Source organism: Falco peregrinus, chromosome 5 (assembly GCF_023634155.1).
Source record: "Falco peregrinus isolate bFalPer1 chromosome 5, bFalPer1.pri, whole genome shotgun sequence".
NCBI lineage: Eukaryota > Metazoa > Chordata > Aves > Falconiformes > Falconidae > Falco > Falco peregrinus.
This window is the reverse complement of record NC_073725.1, coordinates 57,533,305-57,560,613: the sequence shown is the minus strand read 5'-3', so window position 1 is coordinate 57,560,613 and position 27,309 is coordinate 57,533,305. Positions and strand designations below refer to the sequence as shown.

The 27,309-nt window shown below is 44.5% G+C and overlaps 1 protein-coding gene across 4 annotated transcripts; it reads right to left on the bottom strand.

Annotated features, from left to right (window-relative positions):
• Positions 1-521: 521 nt before the first annotated feature.
• WDR86 (WD repeat domain 86) lies at positions 522-25,722 on the bottom strand. 4 transcript variants are annotated; one of them, XM_027791733.2, is made up of 7 exons: positions 25,436-25,722; positions 24,168-24,479; positions 21,297-21,438; positions 19,292-19,724; positions 9,107-9,242; positions 4,446-4,549; positions 522-1,997 (listed from the first exon to the last, which is right to left on the bottom strand). In XM_027791733.2, exons 2-7 carry the CDS (start codon positions 24,328-24,330, stop codon positions 1,719-1,721), a joined length of 1,257 nt encoding a protein of 418 aa, XP_027647534.1. In that variant the 5' UTR covers positions 24,331-24,479; positions 25,436-25,722; the 3' UTR covers positions 522-1,718. The 4 variants fall into 4 exon arrangements, with proteins under 4 accessions (XP_027647534.1, XP_055660917.1, XP_055660919.1 ...); XM_055804942.1 differs by lacking the exon at positions 25,436-25,722 and adding an exon at positions 24,928-25,158; XM_055804944.1 differs by lacking the exon at positions 25,436-25,722 and adding an exon at positions 24,928-25,158 and having other exon boundaries at positions 522-1,937.
• Positions 25,723-27,309: the final 1,587 nt, after the last annotated feature.

Sequence of the window (27,309 nt, the reverse complement as noted above, 5' to 3'; positions counted from 1 at the left end):
TTTACATGATGCAGATGAGCTCCCAAATTAGCCTCTCTTGATGGGCATTTAACATAACATAATTAATTAAAGTGTTTCCTACTAGATGCAGAAACCTGCCAGGTGAGAGCTAACAAAGCTGCTCAGCAGGAGAGGTGAGCAGGGCACAGGGCAGCTGTGACAGGGCTGACCCGGAGTCCCAGAGTCGGGGTCTTTGGTGCCACCACGGTGAGCATGGAGCCAGCACATGGCTCTCCACTGCCTGTGCTTTTCCCTTAGGGCTGTGTTTTGTTTTGTGGCTGGCTGCTCCTTCCCCCAAGCAGGGAAACCGAGCTCTGGCAGCCTGGTCACAGGTGGGAGGCAGGACAGCTCCGCAGCACACCTGCCTCCATCCCCAGCAGTGAGAGAAAGGCAAGACATGTTTCCAAAAGGGCAGGTATGGGTTTTTTTTTTCCATATTCCATCCATTCTTACCTGCTGTGCACCTGCAGCCAGCCCAGTCTCCTCTAAATGAGAAGAAAGTAAGAGCTAGACAGTTGGTAATCTGTAGATACCACATGTTTATTAGTCCATTCTAAAAAAGGATTACAGCATGTTTACCTTGCTGTAGCACAGAATAAATAAAGCCATAAAAATAAAAACATGTGGTTAGATACTTTTGTACTGGTTCTACAAAGAGTTATATCTGCAAATAGAAAAATATAAGAACCCTTGTTTATTCTTGGCTCAGTGGTTATCAGAGAGGGATAAACCTGGAAAACGACTGGGAGAACTGCTCTTGAGTGTGACTGCTTTGCTGGTGTTACTAAGGGCCTGGCAAACCGAGGCCAGGCATAGCCTCGTACAGAGGAAAGATGACAGACCTACAGCGTCCCGTGCACCCTTCCTCTTCTCTCCTCTGAAAAGCACAATTCAATGTTTCTGGTGGATACAAGGAAAACCTTTCCCCCGTGAGGACAGTCAGTGGGCCAGGCTGCCCGAGAGGTGGTGCCATCGCCACCACAGGCCTGGCGCCTAGTGAACAGCTTCTGTGTCCTGCAGTGCCGAGAGGAGCCCAGCAGGAGCTGTGCCCCCAGGGGCGTCATGCCTAGGGGGAAGCGGGCTGCTGGAAGCACACAGCTGGAACGTGTGAGGCCCTTGCTGCTTCCTTTGCTGAAGTGTGAGATCGTAAAAGGTAAAAAAAAGACCAACCTTTGTTGGGAGGAGGGTAACTGCTGGGCCTTGGTAAACAGCTGACCTTGGTACAAAAGGGCTGAGGTTTAGCTTGTTCTTAAGCTTATGTTTTGTTAAAAAAAAATATAATTTCAATTTGCAGTTATACTGCAGGGCACCTTTCATTCCTACATTCAGCCAAACAGAGGGCATGTGAGCGGGCAACAGGAACAGGAGAAAACATTTCTCATTAGATACTAGACAGGCAAAAATGTGTAACATCTCTGTGCCCGAGGGAACTGATAACAAGCAGTCATAAGTGAAGTACTTAATTATACACAAACACCCCTCCAGGCACATCACCTGAACCACACAGCAGTCCCTCCTGCCCCCAGTGCTGCTCAGCTGAGAGTCATCTGCAGTGACATCTGACTTGAGTCCATCTGACAGTCACAGAGGAATCCTGGCTCCTGAAAAAGAGGTTCAAGCAAAGCTGTTTCCCATTCCTTTCCAAGTTCTGGTTTACATGGACACGGTGCAGAAAAAGGTTCAGCTTTGGTGACTGATGGAAAGTCTGTTCTGGACAGTCACATTAGTTCAACAGCCTCGTGTTCCCCATTTTCTTGCTGAACCATACAGCCGACTTTATTGTTGAAGAGACGGGACAGACTTCCCTTCTGAGAGCTCCTGCCCTGGGCAGACCTCTCCTTCTTCAAACGCCGCTTATTTCTCTTGCATATTCCCCGGATGTCCCAAATCCGTAGTGTGCCGTCATGGGAAGCTGTGTAGAGCAACTCATTGTGGATCTGGAACAACAGGGTCACACTGAATACCACCCCATGCAGCTCGGAATCGGCACAATCAAACTGTCAAAAATCAGAGCAAACACAGCTTGATCCTAACACTTCAGGCCTGATAGCTCATTGCGAGCGCCAGTATAAATTATCACAAAAGCTGCTGAAGTGGGATGAGACATTACCAAGTCAGGACTCATTTCTCAGCCACTTCACAGAGCCATAAAATATAAACAGCAAGAGTTATTTATAACCTAAATCCACCAGAAAAGCAAGGGGGGAACTAAACTCGGTGTCAGAGTAGGCTGTAGCTAGGAATTTCTAGGCTTCAGACTGCTGGTTTTGAAGATGAAGCTTAAGGAGGCACCAAAGTCAGCACCAGTGGGCAGCCGGGGGGGGGGGGGGGGGTGGGTCGTGAACACTTTCCCTTCTCACTTCCCTTCTTTTGCAGTAAATTAAAGGTACAATTCCTCCTTCAAAATTTGTTGTTCTTCCAAACCTGCAGTAATTTAACCTTGATTCCCTTACTGTAGTTTTGTTTCCTCCATGAAACATTTGCCTCTGTTGGTAATGTTTCCAGTTGCCCTCCCCCTGCCCTAGAAGCCAGCCATCAGCCTTGCTCTCATGTCTCCCTTCCTGCGTCAGTCTGTCCACCACAGGTGCCCCAGAAGCTGGCTGTGACAGCGAGTAACCCAACGGCACTCTGGCTTACACCAGCATGAAGCACCACACAACCACAGCTTCCTCATCCATATACTTAAGATATATGAAGGTGGCCACTTCTCAGTCCTCTCTCTTCCCAGGATTTTTTGCCCTGTGTGCTCGGGTATGAAATTTAAAAAAAAAAGAACAAAAACCCAAACAACAAAAACACACAAACCAACCAAAACCACAAAGCTAAGCTTTGGTCTTGTCAATATTTAGGGTTGCCCAGAGTGATTAGATCAGTTACCACCCACGTACATCCAGGTGACCATGTGCTACACAACCAATTGCTCAATACCCAAGAGCTTGCAGTTTAAGACCAACTAGCCACTTGCTACATCAGAAAAAAGTACAAATACACAAAATATACAAAAGACAACCATATTTACAACAAAAGACAACATATTTACTGTATGCTTGGGATCAACTCCAAAACGAATTTTATCTCCTCTTTTTTTCATTTGACTGTCAACCTGCCAGAAATAGTGTCTCACGTTCTTAATCAAAATCTGTATCCTGCACACAGCTTTTACTGATATCCTGATGCAGAGAGATGTGGATTCTTAAATGCATAAAGCATCCAAGGATTCAAACTTTTCCCCTGGGATTCCTTACATGATACTGGTCTTTGCACTGCCACCAAGGATTACTAATTCCTCCCCTTTTAACTTTCAAACACCAGTATCACTTGAGCCTAGAGAATATGCAAGCAACTTTTCAGGCACTTAATTAACTCTCTGAAAATCTTTAAGACAGTGGCAGAGACTCTTCCATTTGTCTGGTAGGATGCGGGTCAGACGTCAATACAGAGCTTCTTAGTCATCTTTATACCTTCAGAAAAATATATCCTGATGTCAATATTTTATTTAAGTGTTTATATAAAGACAGGCTGAGAGAGCTGGGGCTGTTCAGCCCGGAGAAGGGAAGGCTGCAGGGAGACCTTATAGCAGCCTCCCAGTACCTAAAGGGGCCAACAGGAAAGCTGGAGAGGGGCTTTTTACAGGGGCATGTAGTGATAGGACAGGGGGGAATGGCTTTAAACTGAGAGAGGGTGGATTTAGATTAGATATTAGGAAGAAATTCTTCACTGCAAGGGCAGTGAGGCGCCGGCACAGGCTGCCCAGAGCAGCTGTGGGTGCCCCATCCCTGGCAGTGCCCAAGGCCAGGCTGGACGGGGCTCGGAGCAACCGGGGCTGGTGGCAGGTGTCCCTGCCCATGGCAGGGAGTTGGGACTAGATGGTCTTTAAGGTCCTTTCCAACCCAAAACATTCTATGATGTGCAGGGTAACACATAGAAGTCACCACTTGCTCTTCACTAAGGTCATAAAGGACGGTAAAGCAGTCGCTAGACGGATGAGGGATACCCATGCTGAGGGGTGAGGCCAACAACGCTACCTATTTTTCTTCTTGCATAGGGGAGAAACTTCTTTTTCCCCCTACAGCACTGCAAACGCATATTGTCAGTGTCTTGTAATGGAAGCGGTCTCGTGAGGCCGGAGTCCATTCCCTGCCCCTACACAGAATCAGTTGTAGACATCTCATTTCTTATGGTTGCTTGTCTAGCCTGACCTGAAAAACCCCCAATCACAGAAACAGGACTGTCTCCGGGGGCTCGTTCTGTGGTTTCACTTATCCTTATTTTACCATCCAGTTTTTCTAACATTGCCTAAGAAATATTTGTCTGCTACATTTTGTCTTATCCTAGAAAAACATCCAATGCAAGACACACAGAACAGCTAGCCACACCAATTCCCACAAAAAAAGTGAGGGTGCTGTCAGAAGTGAGAAATCCCAGCAAAGAACCCCCTTCCTGACCTGGATGCAGTTGATGATGAACTTGTGTCCTCGGAAGATCTTCTGCAGGACACCACTCTTGGAATTGAAAGCTCTTGCACAGGCATCACCGCTTCCTGTGAACACTGCAAGGCAACCACACAACATGGCGAACAGCCAGATGTGAGCAGCCACGTAAGGTCAGTTCATCCGAGTTCAAAAATGCACTTAAAGCTAGTTCACAAAGGAGCGTGATGTATCATTTTTAGGCTTGATTCTCTTCTCAGTTATACCAAGTTCAGATCATTTTCATTTCCCTGACCCCAGCACGCTTGTGTTCATTTGTATTTTTCAATACACTGAACTGCCTTAAGCCTGAAGTTCCTACATACATCAGCATTTCACTCCACATGCACTTCAAACAGCTACTTCGGCTCTTCTCTTCTGTGTATATTTTCCTGCCTAAACATGCCTCACTAATTCTGAGCAGGCAATTTATCTCAAGTCTGGTTTTAACGTTTTGCACTGAGCCCCCCATATGTTTTACCACGGTTATTTCCAGGTTTCCATTCAGTACCAGAGTACCTTCATCACTTCTGCTGCAGCCTGAAGCAGCAGAAGCGTCTGTACAGGGAAGCTGCAAACCACAGGATCAGCATTACCCCCTCGCACACTACTGATATGAATTCGGTCTTTGCTTTGTTAAAACATACCATGTTTTCCCCCCCATTTTCAACAAAAGCTTCCTATCAGCAGGTAGGGCTGTCTCTGTTGAAATACCGTAGTGAAATCTTCTGTCCTCAGAGGTGAGTGGCATGTGTAGGCAGCTTTACAAAGCAGCTTTATAAATTCTTTCAGTGTGGTAGATTTCTTCAGCTAAATCCTGTAGCTTAGGATCTTTGCAAGCAGCAGAGCCTTTAAGGCCCAGGCTATAATCTCTGTTTCAGTATGGCACGGAATTATTTGAGGGTTGTGGCTGTAACTCTTGTATTCTATGCGCTATATTGTACACGTGCTACAAGGCGGGGCGGGAGTTAAGTAAATTAAGCCTGACCAGGGGTTCTGGCCGTTCATCAGGTTTTCTCAGGGTATCTTAATGTGTTCGAAGAACAATTTCACAACACTTCAGGATCTTCACATGAGATCCCCAGACCTGCTGCATCTAGAAACTCTAAGTATTGAATATTTAGATTTTATACTTAGCAATATGCCCAAAAAGGAGCACATTTGTGTGCTTTAAAGGTTACAAACTGTCTTCATAAACACCCAGTTTCAAACTCCTCAAGTTTATCTAGAGATAAATTATTTCAGAACTGCAAAAAGCAATCTATTCACTGCTCCCTGCATTTCTTGTCATTGCAGAAGCCACTAGCATGGAAAGATTTTTATGAAACTGAAGTGCCTGAAGACAACAGATCCCTTATCCTTTGGGAGAAGTCAGGCACTGGATTCCTAAAGAGAGGTGAATAAGTTATCACGGCTGTAAATTCAGGATAGAATAAGAGATGAGAGAACAGGCTACCTACTGCCATCAGATTTCCAACTTCAAACTGAACAGCAGGAGGCTGGGTACTTCCTGGGTACACCTTCAAGAAACATCTGGATGTGGAAAATCAATGTCATTTTATATGGGCCACTATAAATTCAATTGCCAACACAATCCTGAAAAAACATTGTGTCCCATTCTGCTAATGAGTAACAACAATGTAAAGCAGGGAACAAGGTACAGATTGATTATTTTTTTTTCCAGTGAATGGAAATCACTTAATACCATTACACACATGCAGAGAGCAGGAACCAACTAAGAGCTGTTTTCACACTGTCAGTTTACTTCAGCTATCGCTATCAGGGTTTTGCTTCTGACTGACATCCTTTACATCTTTTGAACTGTCACTCTAGATTTAGGAAGTCTCTTTGCACCTCTGAGTTTCAAAAGGAGAGCTGTTATCTAACCCAGATTTAGCAAACAAACAACAAAAAAAAGAAATCAACAATTATTTATATTTTTTTAACTTAAATTTCATAGACTCTTGGGAGGAAGAACAGGTTTTAAATGTTCCCTTAGAGTTTTTGCAACACAAAAAAATATAATTAAATTTTAAATGACTGTGCACATACTGTAGGAGAGAAATAACCAACATAATACCATTAAGTAAAATAGATCGAGAACCAACTTTAGTATTCCCCATGCTATTAATTACACAAGCAGACTGAGAAAAGCCACTAGAAACACATTCTGATGATTTAAAGCTTAATTCTCAAATCTGTCTAGACTCCCTGTCCACTGTAAAGTCATTTTGGAAACACACGTATATTTTTCCTCTCATTCTTCTACTATATTTTCCTATTTAGACTGTAAACTCTTTGAGGAAATGTGCTTTTAGGTACTGTCAGCAAGCAACAGAATTAAGATCTTCAACGGAAAGTTACCACTTCTTTCCATGTTCTTGCACAGATGCCAATGCAACATAAACTGTAACAAACATCATCTATGTTGAATTATTTTCTCCACAGTTTTGAAAGACAGAGAATGGACACACAGTGCTGATCTGTCCCAGGTGAACAACTAGAATTTTAAGCTACACTAGCTCCAACATCTGGTATCCAGAGAGCACGTCTTCGTAACTCTAACTGAACAAAACTATTAGATACTGTGTAAATAAGTGATCAATGTATTACAATAATGCAAACAATCACAGTATATGAATTAATTTTTAAGGGGAAATTTCCTCTTTCAGGAATTAAAATGTGTCTAAATTCTATTCAAACAAGTTCCTAATATTTTCCCATGAGATTTTTCTGCCCTGAAAAGTGGAACAATTCAGTTCTCCCCATTTGCCATTTTTAGTATTTTTGCATTTGATTCAAAATGATCTCTAAAGTCCGTGAACTCTTCCATCACACTATCAGGATGTTCTTCACAGGTCTGACTAAATGCAGCAATATTGCCTGCATTTTAAGAAAAAAAAAAGAGTGTTATGGAAAAATAACGTATGTGTATGGCAGGGACAGGGTGGTACGGTGAGGGGGAACAGAGAGAAAGCTGCAGAGCTGATGGGGGTGGCGTCAGATAATGAAACCTTTGTTTGAGCCTGAACTTTCTTTATGATGGTTTTAGAAAGTCCGGTTAAGACTATACCAGTTGCATGAAAAGCAGGATCAACACTGAAAAAAAAAGCAGCTCTGGAGGTCTCATTAATGGAGACAGTCTCTCCATCTCCCACCCAGACATGAAGATTCCTCACCGGATCAGGCCAACATCAGCTTAGCACAGTTATCTTGCCTTTGGGTAGTCTTGTTGAACTCAATGTTTTTGTTTGTATCTTTGTAATTAAAAGGGGGAAAACACACAACACACACAAAACTATGACTAACTATTTTAATGAAGAAAAGTAGTGCTGTGAGTCTAATGATGAAAGTAAGACCAAAACAAGGCTTCCTGATTAAAATAAAAATCTACCTAGGAGCTTGGTTACATGTGAAGTTTCCAAACATAACTTTAAAAAATCATTTCAGTTACTGAGTTTTAAGAGTGGTCAGTCAACCATGTCAAGCATGGTGCTAGACAACTGCATTAAACTTTAATCTGCCTGGCAAGCTACAACCCTCTTCAAACGTGTACCATCTCATATTTGTCAGCCATTTATCACCACCACACTGATGATCTGCCAAAAGAGGTACAGAGGCCCAAACAGAAACCATTCCTTTGGTGTTAACACATTCCCTTCATAGCTGAAGTACAGAAAATCTGTATCAGAAAGGCATTGCGAATTTCTAGATTGGTTTAAGACAGGCATTCCCATCCTGGTTACCCTGAAGGAGAGAAGTACTTGTCTGGGAAGCAAATGAAGGCACATCAGGTCTAACATCAGTGGCAGGGTAAGACCAGAGCGACACGTACTGAGATTCAGGCTGATAAAAACAGAGGTGCAGTTTTGCAACCCCAAACCAGATATGGATAGGTGATGTGCAGAAGCAAAGCCAGCCAAGAGAGGGATTTAAAGAGGGAGGTTTCATGGTCAGAATACTGTTATGTCAGCATACCACTATTGATAGGAGTACTGAAAGTAGGGGCACTGAGTCCCGAGCATTAGTAAGGCAAGCAATTCTTGGCTACTGCAGAACCAACTTGGTTTGGGGAACCAATACATGAAAGAGGACAGAGAAAGGGAAAAAGAAATTGTGGAAAATGAGTTTAGGAGATGGTCAGAGTCTGAACAGGGCCCTAACCATTAGAAAGGAGCAGTGAGCATCTGAGATGTGATTCTGGTTTAGGACAGTCCATTACACAGTCCCTACAAGGTAGCGGAGGCAGGCACAGGGCTGCAGATCCAGCAGCAGCACTTGCTGTCCCCAAGTATGCAGCAGAGGCAGACTGACAGGCATCAGACTAGCAAGGTTAAACCACAGCTACATAAACAACTCACAGACAGCTCAGGATTTAAGCCACTTCCCTTGGTAACAGAAATAAAGCAACTGCCTCTTCATTTGCCAGAACAGAGGTGGAAAATGGAGGGAAGATCTAAACTTCCCACATGGAGTAGCGCAGTGAAGTTTGCTACTGAACATAAACATGTTGGAGCTGAAAAAAGTGACAATTTCACAAGCCTTCAAAATTACAATATTCTCTATTAACAACCTTTGATCAAAGACAAACATCGGAAAGGAGACAGGGATTGCTGAACGTAGGAAAGGCAACTTACAGATCCCAGCGTGGTATTTCAAAGTGCTAACGCTGTGTTTGTGAGCCTTGTACGTTTGGATTCGCTCCCCAGTGTCTACTAACCAGCACTTCACTGTCCTGTCCGCGCTTCCTGAATACAAGTGCCGATTCACTAGCTGAAGGGAAGAGAAAAAAACATCAACAATAGTCTCTCAGGCACGTTCATGAGAGAACTGCGCTGAAGTGACTCATCCAAAGTCGCGGTTTCCAACTCAACAGCCTGTTACAAAGAGCACCAACTACACCTTGGAACAGAGGGACAATGAGCAAAACCAACCTTGCATTCTTCACCATCGCATCTCCCATTGACTTCTGGGCCTTAAAAAGAGCTCCCACATTTCAGAAGATAAAAAAAAAAAAAAAACTAACTTAGCCCACCTGCTGGTGCAAGCAGGCAGGACTTCAGTGAGCTTAACAATGCTAACCCTACTTTCATAATTAGTTACATCAATACAGCCTCAAAAAAACCTCTGCAGTGTAGTTTCTGCAAAGCATATTTGACAAGAACTTTTATCAGATTGTAAGTTTCAATTACAACAAAAATTTCAGAACTATTTTGAGTAACAATAAAAAGTAAATTAAAAATAAAATCCTACACAGTGTAATCCAGGATTTAACATGATTACTCTGCACGAGGTCAGTACTGGAAACACTATCTCTTCCTTGAAACTGTTCTGTATCTGCATTTCCACAAGTCTTTTTAGACTGTGTTATCAAATGATTCAGTAATTAACCATCCTCACACAGGTTTTTAAACATCTTCAGTCACGTTGTCTCCTGCTGTGTGTTTAGAGCAACTGGGCCGATAAATCCCAAAGGTGCCTCATTACACTAGTCACCCTGCACACTGTGTGAACTAACTGGTGGCGGAGGCTCGATTTTATTTTACACAGACAAAACAGAGAAAGAAAAGGAAGGACTGCAGTTGGGAAACCAAGACAGAGAGAAAATAACGGACCCGTGCAAGCCTTTAAAACTAGCCAGTACACAGTAACAAACTATCCATAGCCTGGCAGCTCAGCAGGGAAACTCTCCACAGTGCAGAGAAAAAGCTTGTATTCTATGCCCATCTAATGAAAACAAACTAAAGGTGTTAACAGCCATCGTTACGTACAGCTCTGATGGCACGCTGCTCCAAGCAGAGAACTGGCCCAACACCTGCCATCTGAAGGCAGTGTAATGAGGACAGGCAGTCACTGCATGCTCACAGTTTCATGGACTTACAGCAATCTCTGTTTCAAAAGGATGGAGAGACTCAAGGGAGAACCCTGACCCATGCAAAGAAACAGATTTTGCATAAGGAGTAATAACACCTTGCTTGCCCTCCAGACACACAGACCAGACTGTTCAAATGACCAGCAGAGCACTAACCCCTCACGCTACTCAGGTACCTCCAAGAAACCAAGTGCAGAACAAATGACAAATCAACTTGACACGGGTCTTGCTCTTAGGTCACTTTTAAGGGTCTGGTGCTTCGGCCACCTTAGACTATTACAAACCTTTGGTCCCCTGTCTTTGCACACTCTATATCTGTAAGGCTGGAATGTTTTTCACACTTAGCCATCTCCATTCCATTCCAAAACGGAATCATCCCATTCCTAAAAGGCATCATAAGTGTGCTTTGTGCATAAAAACATTTGCACTGTGTTACAACAACATAAAACAAAAGGCATTTTAAGATACAAAGCACTACAGTGATGGGACTGCGCTAACCCACGTAAGAAATGTATGCAGGCAAAGCGAGATGATCACTGGATGCAGCTTCCACCAAGTCCAGCTGGAGCAGTGCATGCCACGCTTCCTACCAGCAGCACTTGGCCCATGGGACAGTTTTCATTGCTAAACATCAGGAGACTGTAAAACACATACCACTGTTAAAAGCCAGCAGGACTTTGAAATGTCACATCCTATCACTTTTAAGCTATTTTAGCAATGGCATTAATACTGTATCTCAATGAAGAAAGAGAAGGACTGACCAGCAGCACTAACAAAAACTGAGAGCTACTGAGAGCTAGCCTGAGGAAGGTAGCCTGACTTTTAATTTCCAGTCTCAACCTGAATGGGCATGAAGAGCATTATCACATCGTACCTGCTAAATGGAAGAGGATGCTCTGAGCTGAGATCCTGCTGCATTGTTCTTGGTCAAGTCATTGCATTTCTTTTTCAGACCTCTTGCTAGCAGAACAAGGGAAAACACTAAGTTATGAACTCCTGCAGGTAAATGCCACACTACATTAATGGTACATTAGGTTATGCTGCTTCATTTCTACGTTTAAGTGGGCGTATACATGCAGAAGTGAAACAGAAGAGCTGCAACTTGTCTAGATTTGTTAATTTGCTAGATATAAAAAGGTTTTAAATGATGTGGGCTTACTCAGGTGATTTAGAGCACCAGGATTGTAACAGCCATAGAATCATAGAATGGTTTGGGTTGAAAGGGACCTTAAAGATCTTCTAGTTCCACCCTCCCTGCCTGTGGCAGGGACACCTTCCACTAAACCAGGTTGCTCCAAGCCCCGTCCAGCTTGGCCTTGAGCGCTGCCAGGGATGGGGCAGCCACAGCTGCTCTGGGCAGCCTATGCCAGTGCCTCACCACTCTCATAGTAAAGAATTTCTTCCTTATACCTAATCTAAATCCACCCTCTTTCAGTTTAAAGCCATTCCCCCTTGTCCTATCGCTATATGCTCTTGTAGAAAGCCCCTCTCCAGCTTTCTTGTTGGCCCCTTTAGGTAGTGGGAGGCTGCTATAAGGGTCTCCCCGGACCCTTCTCTTCTCCAGGCTGAGCAACCCCAACTCTCCCAGCCTGCCTCCATAGCAGAGGTGCTCCAGCTCCCTGATCATCTTCGTGGCCTCCTCTGGACTCGCTCCAGCAGGTCCATGTCCTTATGTTGGGGGCCCCAGAGCTGAATGCGGTACTGCAGGTGGGGTCTCAGGAGAGCAGAGTAGAGGGGGAGAATCCCCTCCCTCAACCTGGTGGCCACACTTCTTTTGATGCAGCCCACAATACGGTTGGCTTTCCAATGCCCAGTAAGAGATCTGACAAGATGGCTGGCACATCAACCATCTTCATTAAATTCAAAGCCTCTGTGCTACCCCGGCTGCCCCATGCTAGACTTTTATGCACCTTCTTCTCCCTCACCAGTTTAAGCAGCTGAGCACAGTAGCAAAGGATTCTCAGCCTTGCATGGAAACAGAAATACTTACAGGTTAATCTACCAGATGCCACAGACCAAGCCTGCAGCACAGCCAACAGCAAACCCCAGTACAGGCTCTGACTGTCACACAGCCTCTCATTTCCATGGTATTTTTAAAACACAGAGCACGAAATAGCTCTTGATGGCTTTCTCAACTAATAGCTATCAGCTCAGGTTGAAGTTGCAAATCAGATCTCCCTTTAGTCATATGATGCCAGCATCGTGCCATCTAAATTGATGCAGATTATCTACAGCTAATATAGTCCCCTTATAGTCACTGCAGTCTAGGGCACAATTTTTCTCACCCTGAAGCAGATGCCTGAAACAGATCATGTCTCAAAACTCGCTATTTCTCCCCCCAACAAGGACAATCTTCTCAGCTACAGCCACCTATATCAATTTAGGTGAGATGACTCCTTCACTCAACTAAAGATAGGTCTAGTTTACAACTCCAGCCTAAGCTACAACCTTTCAGATATCTATATTTAATCAAAACAATAATAACCATCACATACTGTTCCCCTAGCCAGAGCAACTTACAACCAGGCCCCACACCGTGTAATACAAAATAAATACCTTCCCTACTTTACAGATGGGGAACCATGATATAATGCAACTGAAGTCCGTCCAAAAAAAGGACTTGAAATTTGTGGCAAGTTTTGACTGCCTAAATCCCAGAGTCACCCCTGATTTGGGAGGCTGATCCAACCTGCAGCCATCCCTTTTCTACAACACGGAGGAAGCATTACGTGCTTCAGCGCAGCTGTGACAAGCAACAGCGCGCAGTATCCCTGAAACTGGTCAAAGGAGTATATGAAAACCAGGTGGGATTCTGTCCGAGTAAAGCAAGACAGAGGAACCAATCTCAATATAACCCATGTCAAATTGGTATTTTCACTCCAGAGCCTTCTTTCAGAGTTTGCATCCAAAGGGTGTGACCATGCTCCAACAACGCAGACATGGCAGCCCTGGCTCTAACTCACCAAGGCTGGACACTGCAAATGCCCTTATGCTGCCTGGGCACAAGCCACCTTTGCTGTGGGAGCAGTGGAGGTCCTAGGGTCCGCCAGCAGCACAGGTCCTTGGCTCCTGTAATCATTTTTCTTAAGTCATGACTGTATTGAAAACTAAAAAGCCCAAGAAAGGAGGACTGTAACACAGTTCCCCTGCCCACTCCAGACAGGTCCCCAAAGCATCGATTTCTAGTTAGGCCATCTTCTGCTGGCTCTCCCTCTAGCACTCTTGCTGACCTCCTTACACCAGCTCGGCTTCTCCTATCCAGTAGTTATGGGACTCATCAAATGGCTTCCAGTTTCTTCAGCCTGCAGAGGCTGCTTAATCCAGATCCACCGGTTTTGTTAGACTACTGGGCAAAACCGTACATTGCCATTCCTAAGGTTAAACATCTCCACTAACATGTTATGCTCAGCAGATCTGTCCTCTCTCAGGAGCTGGACAAAGTATACAGACTTCTCCAAAATGCTGCAGCTTCGGTGGAATCTGAGCCTCCCTGCTACCAAGACTGGCACCCATTTTTGTGTATGAGTATCCAGGCGCAGTCATTTTCAGCAAGCACTTGTAAGCTAGGTCCCCAGGTCCGTAACTACTCTGTTTTTTCTAGCCCAAAGCCTCCAAACCTTCACCCAATTCCTGAGATCCCAGTCCTATTTTTATTAAAGAATTTCATTTTCTTATGATTTAGAAGGAAAAATGTAAAACTTCACTCGAGAGATTTTTCCAGATACTCAAGTCTGTCAACTCTTGGTTTAAAAAAGATCAGTAGAAACAGTTACATATTCTGATCTGCAACTGCCTGGAGAAGCAGTGATATTTTCAAAGCTGTATTATCCTTGGCTGGCTTTTGAGCACTTCGTTCACTTTGGCTAACGGCCCAACAAAGCTCCTGACAAGGAAAATCATGGCAAGGCAAGGACACCTGTAGCAGAGCAGGCAGCACAGAACAGATTTGCAGCTCAGGTACTAACGAGCTGACTGGACATTTCAAACCCAGGTAGCTTCAAAAGAATTGAAAACCTGATGACAGTCAGATGCCCAGTTCTAAAGCCTCAGCCAGACAGTAAAAAAATCACTGCGTTGATATCTGTAATTCTGGATTGTTCATATTTCTCATTACTCTGAGAGACTTTGCTTTGAACCAGATGAAACACAGAGACATGAACGAGGCAAATTTGTCTTAATTCTCAGCCCAAAGTACCAGAAGTGCCATTCCATGAGAAGTTCAGTCAAGACTCCTTGTGACTAGCCAAGTGGCAGTAGCAAAATACGGGTTGCGAACACTGAAGTAGTTACAGGTTTCACTATTCAAAAATATCAGTTTTATGCAATCCTGACCCTAATTGTTGTCCCCAGACACACCACAGTTTGAATAAAAAACCCTAAACAATCAGATCTAGGGTTGGTCTCTCAAGAGTCACAACCCTATTGCTCCACAAATTTGGCTGAACTGAATACATGCAGCAGCTTAAGACAATTTCAACTTGTACGAATGCCAAAAATATCTGCCAAAGAGCTGTTTAGTGTGTATTTCAACCTTATAGGAATGGACTTTGTTCTCCCAATTAACCTTTCCTATAAGAAACAATCTAACCCTCACCCAAGGAGATGCAGTCTGCATTCCAAACAGATTTGGACACATCCTCTTTCTGAAGGTCACTGCACTCAAGACTGGCTCCCAGGAACCTCGTGATGAGTTCACATCAGCCACCCATATGTCCCATTACCAGCTTAGGTCAGTATTGCTACAGTCTGCCAGCTGGGTCTTCTGTTCACAGCCACTTCTAAGTCAAAAATCACCAGCTTGGACCAATCTCAAGTTACAACTATGTAAGCCTTCGGCCGAGTTAGACTTTCAGGATCCCATTCAAACCACATTCATTTTAACGAGCTAACAAACTCCCTGTGGGCAAGAAATTAGTTTTTTTCCTGAGAATCCATCTCAAATGAGCTCTCTGGTCTGGCTGTTAGAGAACATTTTTCAACTTTTTTACTGCATTGCAAAGTAATGGTACTAGGAACATGTTTCTTTTCTACAGGTGGTGTACACGTTCATATTCCTCTAATTCACATCTTCACCCTCTGATTAATTATACAACAAATACAAACACAAATTACAAAAAATATGTGCACTTAATTTAATTGATGTGACAAGAAAAAAATTCTGTCCCCGTGATCACAACAGTTAAGCGTATTAATGGAGTTCAGGCAATGGCTTTGTTCAAAGCATTCTTCTAGTGAGCTTTAAAAGGCAGCTAAAGGGGATGGTCCAAACAAAGGATCCTTTGCAGGAAAACCAGAAGCAAGTCCTTGCCCACTTGTTCATTTGAAACCCCTTTTGCAAGAAAGGAGTTTTCTTGCAAGAATGTTTGCTATAGGATCCAAGCTAAACGCCAAGCTGGATCATTTCTCTCTGCCAGCTTGTGGCAGCACAATTTTAATAAATACTCACAGGCAGAACAACCTGCAAAGGACAAAGCAATCCTTGTGAACAGTTTGCAAAGCTACTTTGGAGACACTCAGAAAAACATACACAAGTAAATATTTAAGTCAGGGTTATTCAGCCTATTGCAGGCAGTCACATTAATGAAAATGCATGTTTGATTATTAATTGCAAATACTGGTCTTTAGCCAGCCCTGAAATTTTTGAGTGGAAGAACTAGCATGGGCCGTGTGATTACACTCAGCCCACCCTTGCTTTTTCCCATCGCTTCCTATAAAATCTCATAATTGGCTCTTATACGAAGAAGGAGCACTCAAAACAGCTGCTGTCCCTTGCCTGCCAAGCTATCAATGTGCTGCAGGAGAAACAGAGTGAAGAGCTCTGGCTGCTCCTCTGCTAGTTACCTTGCCTGACTATGCAAGCGAAGTGGTCAAGGCTGCCAAAGCACCTAGCATGCACACAATTCCCACTGCAGATAGAAAGCCTCCTGGCAAAACGTTTGTCAGTCTAATTTAAAGTGGAAGGAAGAGAAGAACAGCGTTAGAATAAGCTGGTACCTGCAGCAGAACTACTTGACAGCAGACCACATGCAGTCAGTTCAGCTGTTAAATCACCTTCAACAGACTGACCCCAGGACAAGCCCTGGGGAAATACCTGAACAGCTCACCCTCTGCACTCTGCCATCCAGGGCCACCAAGGACAGGGGAAAGGCGAAAGCTAAAAGCTCACCAAAGCTTTCAGCTCTGCCGTGCTCAATTAGAGTCAGTTTCAGGCTCCTCTAACTTATGCTAGGGGACAACACCACCTATAAGGATCTTAGAGCACCTGAGGGACCTTCAAAATCTGAACAGGCCTGTGGCATCACCCCTCTTGCTTTTCACATGCCAGCACTGCAGGAAGCGAGGTGGAAAACATGGGTGTGCTTTATGAATATCTACTGCTCCTTCAAGAAGTTCCAGGAATTTCCATTCACTGCTACAAAGACACTATTGGTATTACTGGAAAGTAACGGGAGACAACTGGAACAGTCCAGAACTAATTTGCAGCAGTTGAGAACATCCTGGGGCATTCTTGTTAGTAACAGTACTTTTTAACGTTGGGGAAAATATGGTCTCAATATCCAAATTTTTCCTGATCCGTGTCCAGGATTGGGAGATCACACTGAGCATTTCTCAAACTTTTTGAAAGGTCACCCTCCCTTAGGGATCTTTATTTGAATAAATAAAATGAAAATAAGTCTTTATTTTTTTCCCTTTATTCTTTCCACAAAAGCATTATACCACCTAGGGAACAGGTAAAACTACCTTTAATTGCTGGTATCAACTCAGCTCCTCCAGGACAGGGGAGTGAAAATCTGGTGCTCACTTTTGCCCTGAAGAAAATGAACTATTGTCAACAATTAAAACCGTCAGCTGGCTACAGTGAGCAACTTACAACTACCTCCGAGTCATTCCCGACTCATGGTTTGAAAAATACTGTCCCAACTCACTGTCATAGACTGCAACATTGGCACTAAGAAGCCCTAGGCAAAAGAGGCTCCAAGAGCTTTTTGAGAACAAAAAATAAAAAAATAAATAAATAAACACACACCTCTATTCAGGAAGTTTCCCTTCTGTTGTAACATCTTTGTACGGATTCTGGTGATTGACCCCTTTCTAAAAGAACGAAAATACCATGTGGGCTGTGCTGAGAGGCAGCCAAGTGGAACAGAAGGGCTAGTGTTGAACCCAGTAAAGAAGAGAGAGGAATTAGGAAAGACCAACAGCCTAAAGCTATTCAACAGCAGTACAGTGACTGCTTAAGCTGGGATAAGTTTTAGAGGCCTAGAAACTAAATGCTGTCTGTGAAGCAGTATGTACCTCAGCTGGACTCTTTTAGCCTCAAACATCAACTGGTGATGAGAGAAGTGAGAGGCTACCAGTTACGGCTAGAAGATTTGGCCAGGACTGTTGCCAACACAGTCTTGGCAGCAGTAGTCTTGTGTACTTTGAATTGTTCAGGTTTTCCAAATAGATGTATTGGTTTTGCTTTTCTTCTCCCCTACAAGAAGTTCTGTTTATTTAAAACCATTGTTTAACTCCATGCTCACAAGCAGAGAAGCATTGCTCATTCTTGAGCATTCTAAGAGTGCAATTGAATTTCCCAGGCTTCTGGGAAAGGGTCAAGCCAGTTTTGTGTAACAATTTTAGCAAGAACCCAATTAAATTAAAGCAAGCTCTGTTGTTGCCAATCTGTGCCTTGGAAAAGGGTTACAATTAAACAGCAAAGCATAGCATGACACCAAGAACAGCAACAGATTTACTTGAGCATCCACAAAAACAAGCTTTAACACTAAAAATTTACCCAAGCAAGACAAACATTACTCTAGGGCAACGTGATTTTGTGGGTTGGTTGGTTTTTTTCCTTTCTAAAACTGAAGGAAAATAGAACTGCTTCAGTACTATCAGGTTTTTAGTTTGCTAGTGTCAGCTGTGACTACCTTCTTTAGAAACAAAGGCAACATTTACTAAACAGCTATTAAAAATACATACTGTAGCCTTTGTAAAGGAAAAGCACTTACGGGCAACAAACACAAACCATGAGAGTAGTGAGAAAAACTACTGTCGTTAACTTCAGACACATACATGAATAAATCAGGTTTGCTGACCTGAAACTAAGTCACAGACCATCACACACCTCTATTAAATATACCATTAGCATTTTCTGGTGGATAACGCAGTGTACAGGACAAGTGCTTGTGCCATAGCTCCTCTTCCCCTTCATCTACCTAACCTTCTCTCCTCTGCAACATTAACAAATCTGGCAGCGTTCACCAGAAAAATACTGCAAACAGAAAAAAGGAGTATAGTTTTTCAGGTTACGTTAAATTGTTTCCTCTCTGTCCTTCAGCATTTCCTGATTTTTCTCCCCCATGCTCTACTTCTCTTTTCCATTTCCCTTGCCCATTTTCTTGTCTTGGCCATCTCTTTCTCCCTTTCTTTCCTCAAATTATGTCTGTGTGGTTTTTAAAGCAGGATTCCTTTTAGCTTTATGACTTTCTATTACTGTTTGCCCACAATTCTGGGTTGTTGGGGTTTTTTCATCCTAGTTTAATCTGAATTTTTTTCCCCTTCCCTTTTTAAGTTACCTGACCCTGTGTCTGTTTACTTCCTCAGATTATTTTCTTTCAAAGTCTAGTGATCCCGTGTAACAATCCTACTCAGGTGAACAGCCTTCCTAGCAAACCCACGCATGAGTTTCAAGACCTAAGCGGATTTAAACAGATACTGAGCTAGAAGTTAGACCAGGACAGCCAGTAGAAGCCAAGAGGATATCACAAAGCGTTTTAGGGAAAGAGAATTTGTCTCAAGGCCACAGGGCACTATTATTTTGTTATGACATGAATGTTTAAGATTACCATTTATAACCTGTCTTGGGAGTGCTTCTTTATGAATGAAAAGGTAACTAAGGCTCACATGAGTTAGGACACAGATACCCCCTTTGGAGAGCTCTTGAAGAAACCTCTGTTCTTACCTCTAGGCAAATTACTGATCCTTGATGCTCTTTGAACACTTTCAGCTGCTCACCAGTGACAATATTCCATGTTCGAATAGTATAATCCGTGCTGCCAGAAAACAGTTCCCTGTTTGGTGCATCAAGTATAAGGCATAAGACAGCCCCAGTGTGTCCCAGCAGAGTCTGGTAACAGCGTCCACTGGACACCCACCAGACCTTAACAGTGCAGTCTGTGCTACCTGTCACCAGGAGGTCTCTGCTCACTTTCTCTTCCTCCTCCTCTTCCTCCTCCTCTTCTTCAAGAACATCCCTGGAGGAATAGTGAGCTAGAGTCAAGACACAGTTCCGATGGCCCCGGAATTCCTGGATTTGTTTCTCTTTGTCCACACTCCAACAGCGGGCCGTCCTGTCATAGGAGCCACTAAAGAGATAGTCTTTGGCAACCAGGATCCTGCAAAAAAAGAAAGTTTACATGTAGGAACAGTATCATTCTTTTTAATAACCATTTTTTGTCACAATTTTGACACCAAGCAACCTGAAGTTAGAAACAGTAGCATGAATACATCTGTACAATAGTAGCATATAATACATCTATAACCCCAAATCAGCATCACTGTTTAATACACATTATTTATGAACCTTTTTGTTGGGTTGGTGTTTGGTTTTTTTAACATTTCCCTGTTTCTACTTTTAAAATTGAGACCCCTTCTTCAGATATAGTGATGCAGATATTTCTGCACTAAAGCACTGTAACTTCAGGCATTTGTGTCTTTCTAAAATATTTTCCAACAGGACTGTTATGTACTTTTCAGAAGTTACATATACTAGCTAAGAGTTTGTTGTGCTTCCTTGTTTCATTGGTTGGTTTTTTAAGTAACTCATTCTTGATAATTATTGATTAGAATTTTTTTACAAATAATTATTTACAAACTCACCTATGAAAATAGCTCAGAATTAAAATAATAATTTAAAAAAAAACATTCCAGGAACCTGAACTGTAACTGACAGTGTACAAAGATAATCATCTTCCCATCATCAAGCAGAGAGAGTGCAAAAAAAATAAAAAATGCACCTAATTTCACTTAGTCCAGGACCTCAAAAAAGGTATAGCAAAATCACCCCACTTTTATAACTGAAGAGCAAATCAGAGATTACAGCTCAAGAAGTCAACTTACTGGGCCTCCAAAATAATGGAGTTGTAGCTACACAAACATACAATAGAAAAATCTCTTAGTTCATATTTCCAAACCAGAGATAGGGAACATCATAACCTGTCGTCTTCTTCAGCTGAGTTTGGTCCTCTGGAACCTTTCAAACTGGCAACAAAGTCATATGAATAGGGAACACATTTCCTATTTGCTGATTCAAGCAAAAATCAGGCCAGTGCCAAAATACAGACAGAGCCAGCTTTCCTAACTATTTACAGAATCTAGTTACACTTTGTATGTGTTTTGAGTTTAGTAAGGAACAAAAAAACCCACCCACCCAAAAAAAAAAAAAACCCAAAGAAAAAAACCCACACACCAATCTTTGACTGCTCTATTTGTCATTAATTAAATCCAGTCCAACTATGAAGAGGCACTTTAAATTGACAGGCCGATCCGTAACACACAATCGGTTTAATATTAAACTTCATTTGCACAAACAGAAATAGTATTTCCAGAAAAAAGCCCTGACTTTACCCCTCTTAATGATGCTGACACAAAGGCTTGACGTGATGTTTTTAAATCTATTTATCAGAAGCATCTGTTATCAATTGAATAATTTCTTGTGGAATTTCATTCCTAGCCCTGGATTCAATTCCCCTGCTGTGTGCCTTTCATTTCTCTCCTATCTGCTGTCTATGGATGTGTCAGCACTGTTGCTAGGAAAACTAATCATTACAGCACAGAACATGTGTAGCATGAACTCCAAGGTTTACACAACTCACTTTATTAGTGTAGTAATGGAGAATTGTAGTAAAATGACAATATGTGCAATAATAGATTACAGGAACACATGGGAAGAACTCCACAGAACCAACCTGTTAACTATTGATGTGTGTCCTCGGTAAATGGCCAGGCACTGACCTGTCATCACATCCCACTTTCGAATGGTATGATCTGCGCTACACGTGAAGGCAGCCTCATTTTCTAAGTGGCAAAAGGTGATGTAACTTTCATGTCCTAGGAATAACAAAGGAAATAAATTCAAGCACTGTGCATGCAAGCAGGACAGACTAGTCAAGCTTTTCACCTTAACTAAAAGAAAAATAGAACAAACAAACAGACTGAGACTCTAGTTTTAAATGCACCACGATGTTCTTCACATTTAAAGATTTAAATACAAATGTTGTGTTTTATACAACAGCAGAAAACTCTGCTTCATTGATATAAAGTTAAGTGATAGAACAGTACAGTTCCACCAATCAGGTAGATCAAAAAGTATTGTAAAACCATAATGAGCTATATTAATATCAGTATAATAAAACTCAGATTACTAAAGTTTAAAACCAGTTAAAAATTGGCCTTTTTTTTTTTTAATGAAGAAATGTTTTTGCTTCTTTCTTCAGAAGTCAGGAAAAAAGGCTGCATTTCAACCCAGCCCAGTGATCGTCAGGACACAAACAGCCCTAAATTAAAGTACTGAAACTATGAAAAAAGGAAGCAACATGAGACTTACCAGCAAGCTTAATTTCATTGTCCAAGCAGAATGAAATGCAAACAAAAAAACATATCTGCTAAAAAGTCAGCCAATACTTTCCCCATTATGACTAATAACATTAATAAATCCTACAATTTTCAAAATGCCAGTATACCTTTAAGGAAATGACACAGAAAGAAAGAATAAAAGCACAATTATTTATACAGTAGTCACAGTATTTTGAGATTCTACAGTTACAATAAAAAGAGACACAAATGCTACTCTAAAAATTTCATGCTGAAAAACAGGGTAATGCTAGCAAAGAGGAATCAATATTACAACCTTAAGTTTTGTCATCACTTAGCAAGGTGTGTCATTTTTCTATTGTATCATTATATGCATCACATTTAAAAATCACCTTAGGATTCAAGTCTCAGCTTTGTCCAAGATACCTTGTATGAAATTGTTGCAACCTATCTAATCATTGGGATAGTATTATCTTGCACTCTTCCATTTTAGTTTAGACTGTAAGCTTTCAAGATCAGAACTGTTTCCTCTTAACTATCAGAAGAGAGCCCCAGACTTTGGTTGAAGCTGGTGGGTCCTACTGTGATTTAAATGACAGTATTTTTTGACAAGAAAAGAAAAAAAAATGTAAAAAGGACACATATGATTAAAGAGATTAGATGGACAGACGAAGATATTAGAAAAACAGAATCATGTTGTAGAATAAAGATACGGTAAAAAAACTGAGGGAAAGCAGACTCTCCAGTAAAACAGTTTGTTTCACTGACTGCAAAAAACAGATTTTAATACAACTCCTGTAGTTCAAGAGTGAACCAGAATCCACGTTACAAACACACGTTTTGGTTTCCTCATAAGCAAATTCACCACATGCCAAAAATTAAACATATCACCAGGGCTATATAAGCAGAACTACACCCACCTTCACAGTTTTGTAAAAACTTTTTGCTAAGCAACTTAAACAGGACAAGTTTCAACCAACTGGGATTTTTCTCACAGCATCCTGTAAGCTTGCTCTGAGAAGATCAAAAAACCATCTTGGTTACTGCACAGTAACTAAGTCTGTCAGTCAGATTTTAACCATCAATAACACTCAAGCCACGCAAAGAATGCCAAAAGCCCTTGTGGCAGACAAGGTCTGGTGCTGGTCTGGTCAAAAGCAGCCACCAAAGAAATCTTTTGGTTATGCCATGGTGGAAGCCTGAGACTGTGTTATAGAAGTTTATCAGTAATTATAGCTTGCACGATACAAATTTACACAACTGTGTGCATGCATAAACATAAAATAAATTACCTGCTTTGACTGACAGCTCATAAACCATCTAGCCAACCTTCTTTAGAGTTTATCCCAAACGCTAGCAGAACATAGGCCAGATCCTGAATATCATCCAATACATTTCTATTTCTAGTTAAAACTTAGTCAGTGGTTTAAAGGGATTTCTAAGCCTAAAGCAAATGCAGTGACTTTTTCAGGAGCTAGAACCATGGCAGGATGTGGGAAAACCAGAGAATACTCAATAGTTAAAACAAGCAAGAAAATAAACAACAATAACAAAAAAAAAAAATCACAGCAATGTGACTTCTTCTTTGAAATAAAAAAGGATTAGAAATTCCAAATTTAGGAGTTTTTCTTTTTTTCTGTATTAAGAGAAAAGAACGTGAGTGGGGATACAAACATCTTTAGTCCACATCTGACTCATGCATGACTGTACTTTCTGCAGAGTTTTTCTTTTCTTTTTAATTCTTTTGAGATGCTACTCTAAGGATAATAAACTTCGTTTAAAATGCAAAATCAATTTAAAATTAGGGGGAAAACACCCTATTTCATAAGGTTTCTTTCCAGACTTCTGGGTCAAGAGTTTCTAGATACAGATTGTCTGGAAAATAAGATGATTAAGGGCGGGTGGGGTGGGGGGGGTGGAGAAGAGAGAAGAGGCATAGAGAGACCAGAAGTCAATTTCATCAGGGTGTAAAACCGACGGTTTCTAGAAAGAGACACAAGTTAAACATCTGCTAGGTTCCACATCCTGAGATAAAAGGATCCATAAGTCAGTAGCACTGGTAACCTGTTTTGGGTTGCAACAGCTTCTCCTTAACATTACTGTAACAAATACTCAAAAGAGCACAAAACAAAACAAGCAGATTTTGGCTGCCCAGCCGGCTGCAGGGACTGAAAGAGCCCAGACCATGCTGTGTGGCCTGTACCACGCTTTAGAGTCAAAAACTAGGTGAAAAGAAGCTACTGTACCTTGGAAGTGGCCATGGCACTGGCTGTCGGCGGTGCTCCAGAGCCGCGCAGTGCCGTCCTCGCTACCCGTGAGCAGGCGCTGCCCGTCGGGGCTCAGGCTCAGCCAGTTGATGCCTCCTTGGTGATCGGTGCAGACCTTCACGGCTGAGCCGCTATTCCCCATCCCGGCGGTCCCAGCGAAGGCAGAGGCTGCGGGTCAGATCACAGGCACCATGCAACCCCCAGGCCGTGCTCTGGGCCTCCAGCTGTCTCCCACCGACCAACTTCAGCCATTACCTCAACTCCAAAAAATCAGCTGGGTAGTCCACACTCCTGCACAGGGACACAAAGGAGGAAGAGAAGCGCACGTTAAATATCATTTCATCTCCCCCGTGGATACATCACTTTCTGGGTCAGGGCGTGCTGAAGCCACCGAGCGCCTCCCCCGCAGGAACCGAAGCCCTACGGTGGAAGATGGCTCTTCAGCCACCCGCTCACTCGTGCGCCTTTCCAGGGGCACAGAGGGGAGTCCAGCCAGCCAGCCCGGCCGCCCCGGCACCGCTACCCGGTGCCCCGCGCTGAGGCTGCCGCCGCGCCGCTTCTCCTCACGCCGTTCCAAGGCTGACCCGGGACACGCTGAAGAGGCGACGAGAGAGGGAAGTCCAGCCTCAGGCCGCCCCCAGGGGCCGCCTGCCCCCTCCCTTGGCCGCCGCGGGATCCCCTCAGCGCCCCCAGCCCTCGCACACGGCCCCCGGTACCACAGCCCTCGGCTTCCACTCACCGCCCCGGACACGGCCCCGGGTGGAGGGCGCGGGGCTCGGCGCAGCGACCCCTCACTCACGCTCTGGGGAGGGGGAACCTCCTCCCGCCGGGGCGGGGGGCCCGGAGCGGGCGCTGGGCCGAGCGCGGGGTACCCCCCGCCACCGCCCTGCGGGGAGGCGGGAAGGGCTCCCCTCCGCCCCCGCCGCCGGGCCGAGGCGGGCGCCCCGCCGCCGTGCCCCGCTCAGGCCACCTCGGGGCGGTTCCGCACCCCCAGCGCCGGCCCTCCCCCCCTCCCTCCGTTACCTCCCCCCGTTACCTCCCCCTCCATGTTAGCACCGCTCCCAACCGCGGCAGCCCCCTCCCCGAGGCGGGAAGCCGCGGCCTCCCCCTGTCCGCGCTGCTTCCACGGGGCTGCCGCTCCCCGCCTCGTCCCCCCGGGACAGCCTCTCCCCGCAGCGACCCCCATTTTCGGGGGAAAGAGGCATCCCCCGCCCCGCCCGCCGCCCCAGGGCTGAAGCCGCCCTTACCTCATTTTAGTCACCCGGCGCTGAGGCGGGGAGCGGGGGAAGAGCTGAGGGACGGGGAAAGCCTTTCCCGGCTGGGGACCCTTTAACAACCGCACTAGAACCAAACCAGCCCGAGCGCTCCCGCACCCCCAGCGGAGTCCCCAGCCCTGTCCCCGGGGGAGGCAGCGCTTCCTGCGGCACGTTTCGCCCCCTCAGGCTGCCGGCCGGCCCCGCCGTGCGGCTGCGCCAGCCCCGCCGCCTCAGGGCACCCCCCGGGGGCAGCGGCCCCGCGGCGGGCTCCCCGCCGGGCAGCCGCGTTCCTGCCCCCTCACCCGGCTGCTCAGGACGGTGCCTCCCGGGGGGACGCGCACAGCTGGGGGCTGGCTCTGAGGGAAGCCGTCGCCTTTTGCTCCTCTTTTCACCCCACTGGCGGGGCAAGCTCCGGCCAAACTCCTCCTCAGGACCCCCCCCCCCCCCCCCCCAGGAGCCCCAAACCCCCTCTCTCACTCTGCACGTACCCAAAGCTTTTTGAGCCGTTTTTGTTAACGCAGCCCCTCGCCCCATCCACCCCCAGTACCCGAGGGCTGGGCTGGTGGCAGAGCCCCAGGCTCTGTGCTGTACCAAGCCGCATGGCCCAGGGCTCCGACTTGGCGGTGAGGAGCTGCTCCAACGTGGGGCTCCGCTGCCTCAGGAGCTGTGCGGAACACGGGCTGAAAGGGTCCTGTCCCACCGTGGCATAACTAAACATACAAATGATAAATCCACCAGGCAGACAAAAGTGACGTGAGGAGGCCGAGAGCCCACACCAGAGCCCAACATGGATGCCCCCCATAAGAAATAGGGAGCTGTGGCTATTTGCTGCTAAAAACATGCTGCCAGCGGTAGGACAAATCAATAAACCTGCTCCTCCCAGCTGCGGCCCCATTTGATCAGAAAAAAACCTTTTTGTGTCAAATCATCAGCGTTGAAATGAGCCCATTGGCTCCATTTCACGCCATCGTGTTCAGTAGAAGGGGCCCACCAGGCGGGCGCAGACGTTTAACAAGGCATCAGCCCTGCTCCAGCATGATGTATTTCAGTGCGTGGGCTGTGCTGAAATGCATGCGTTAAATGGATACTTCATGGGATATGTCATTTTGCACAGCGCATTCTGGCAAAGGCCAAACAGGCCTAATACGTCACACCCAATGCAAACACAAGGTGATCCCAGTTTGGCTGCCGGCTGTAACCATACGGCCGTGGAGAAAGGTGGCAAGACGGAGCTGTCGAGCTGCGTCGTTGGGTTTTGCAAGGATCGGGTTGAGCCCCATGGCGTATCGTCACCAGCCAGCTCTTTCCTGAAGACAAGCATTTCCACACAACTCCTGCGCGCTCAAGAAATGACCGAGAAGTTTTGATGTGAGACGTGAGCGCTGAATTTCTTCCCTCTGAAAATCACATTATCCATGGAAAGATACTTTTTTGGACATGGAGGCCTGGGAATCGGCTGCTCTCAGGGAGTGTCCCTCACCATCTGCTCATACATCTGTCAAATCCACTCACAAACCCCTGCCCAGAGTCCTTGTTTGGGAAACTGTAGGATAGATTAGTACTCCTTTTCATTTTCCCACGCTGCTATAATGTGAATGCAGGGAAAAAATCAGGCAGAAGAGGTATTTTGTTAGGTTTGAGGCAGGTATGCACATTTTAAATGCACACAGTTTACATCTCATGGGGAGGCTGATCTAGAGGGGAAACCCTTGGCCACTGCTCAGCCATGCATCAGCTGCCGGAGCCCATGGGAGCAGAGGGTGTGCTGTTCCTTCCCCCCCTTTTTAAAGCCTTTTCAAGTGTTTTTATTATTATTTCAAATTAATTTTTGCCTCCTGTGGTGACTGATGAAAGCATCTGAACTT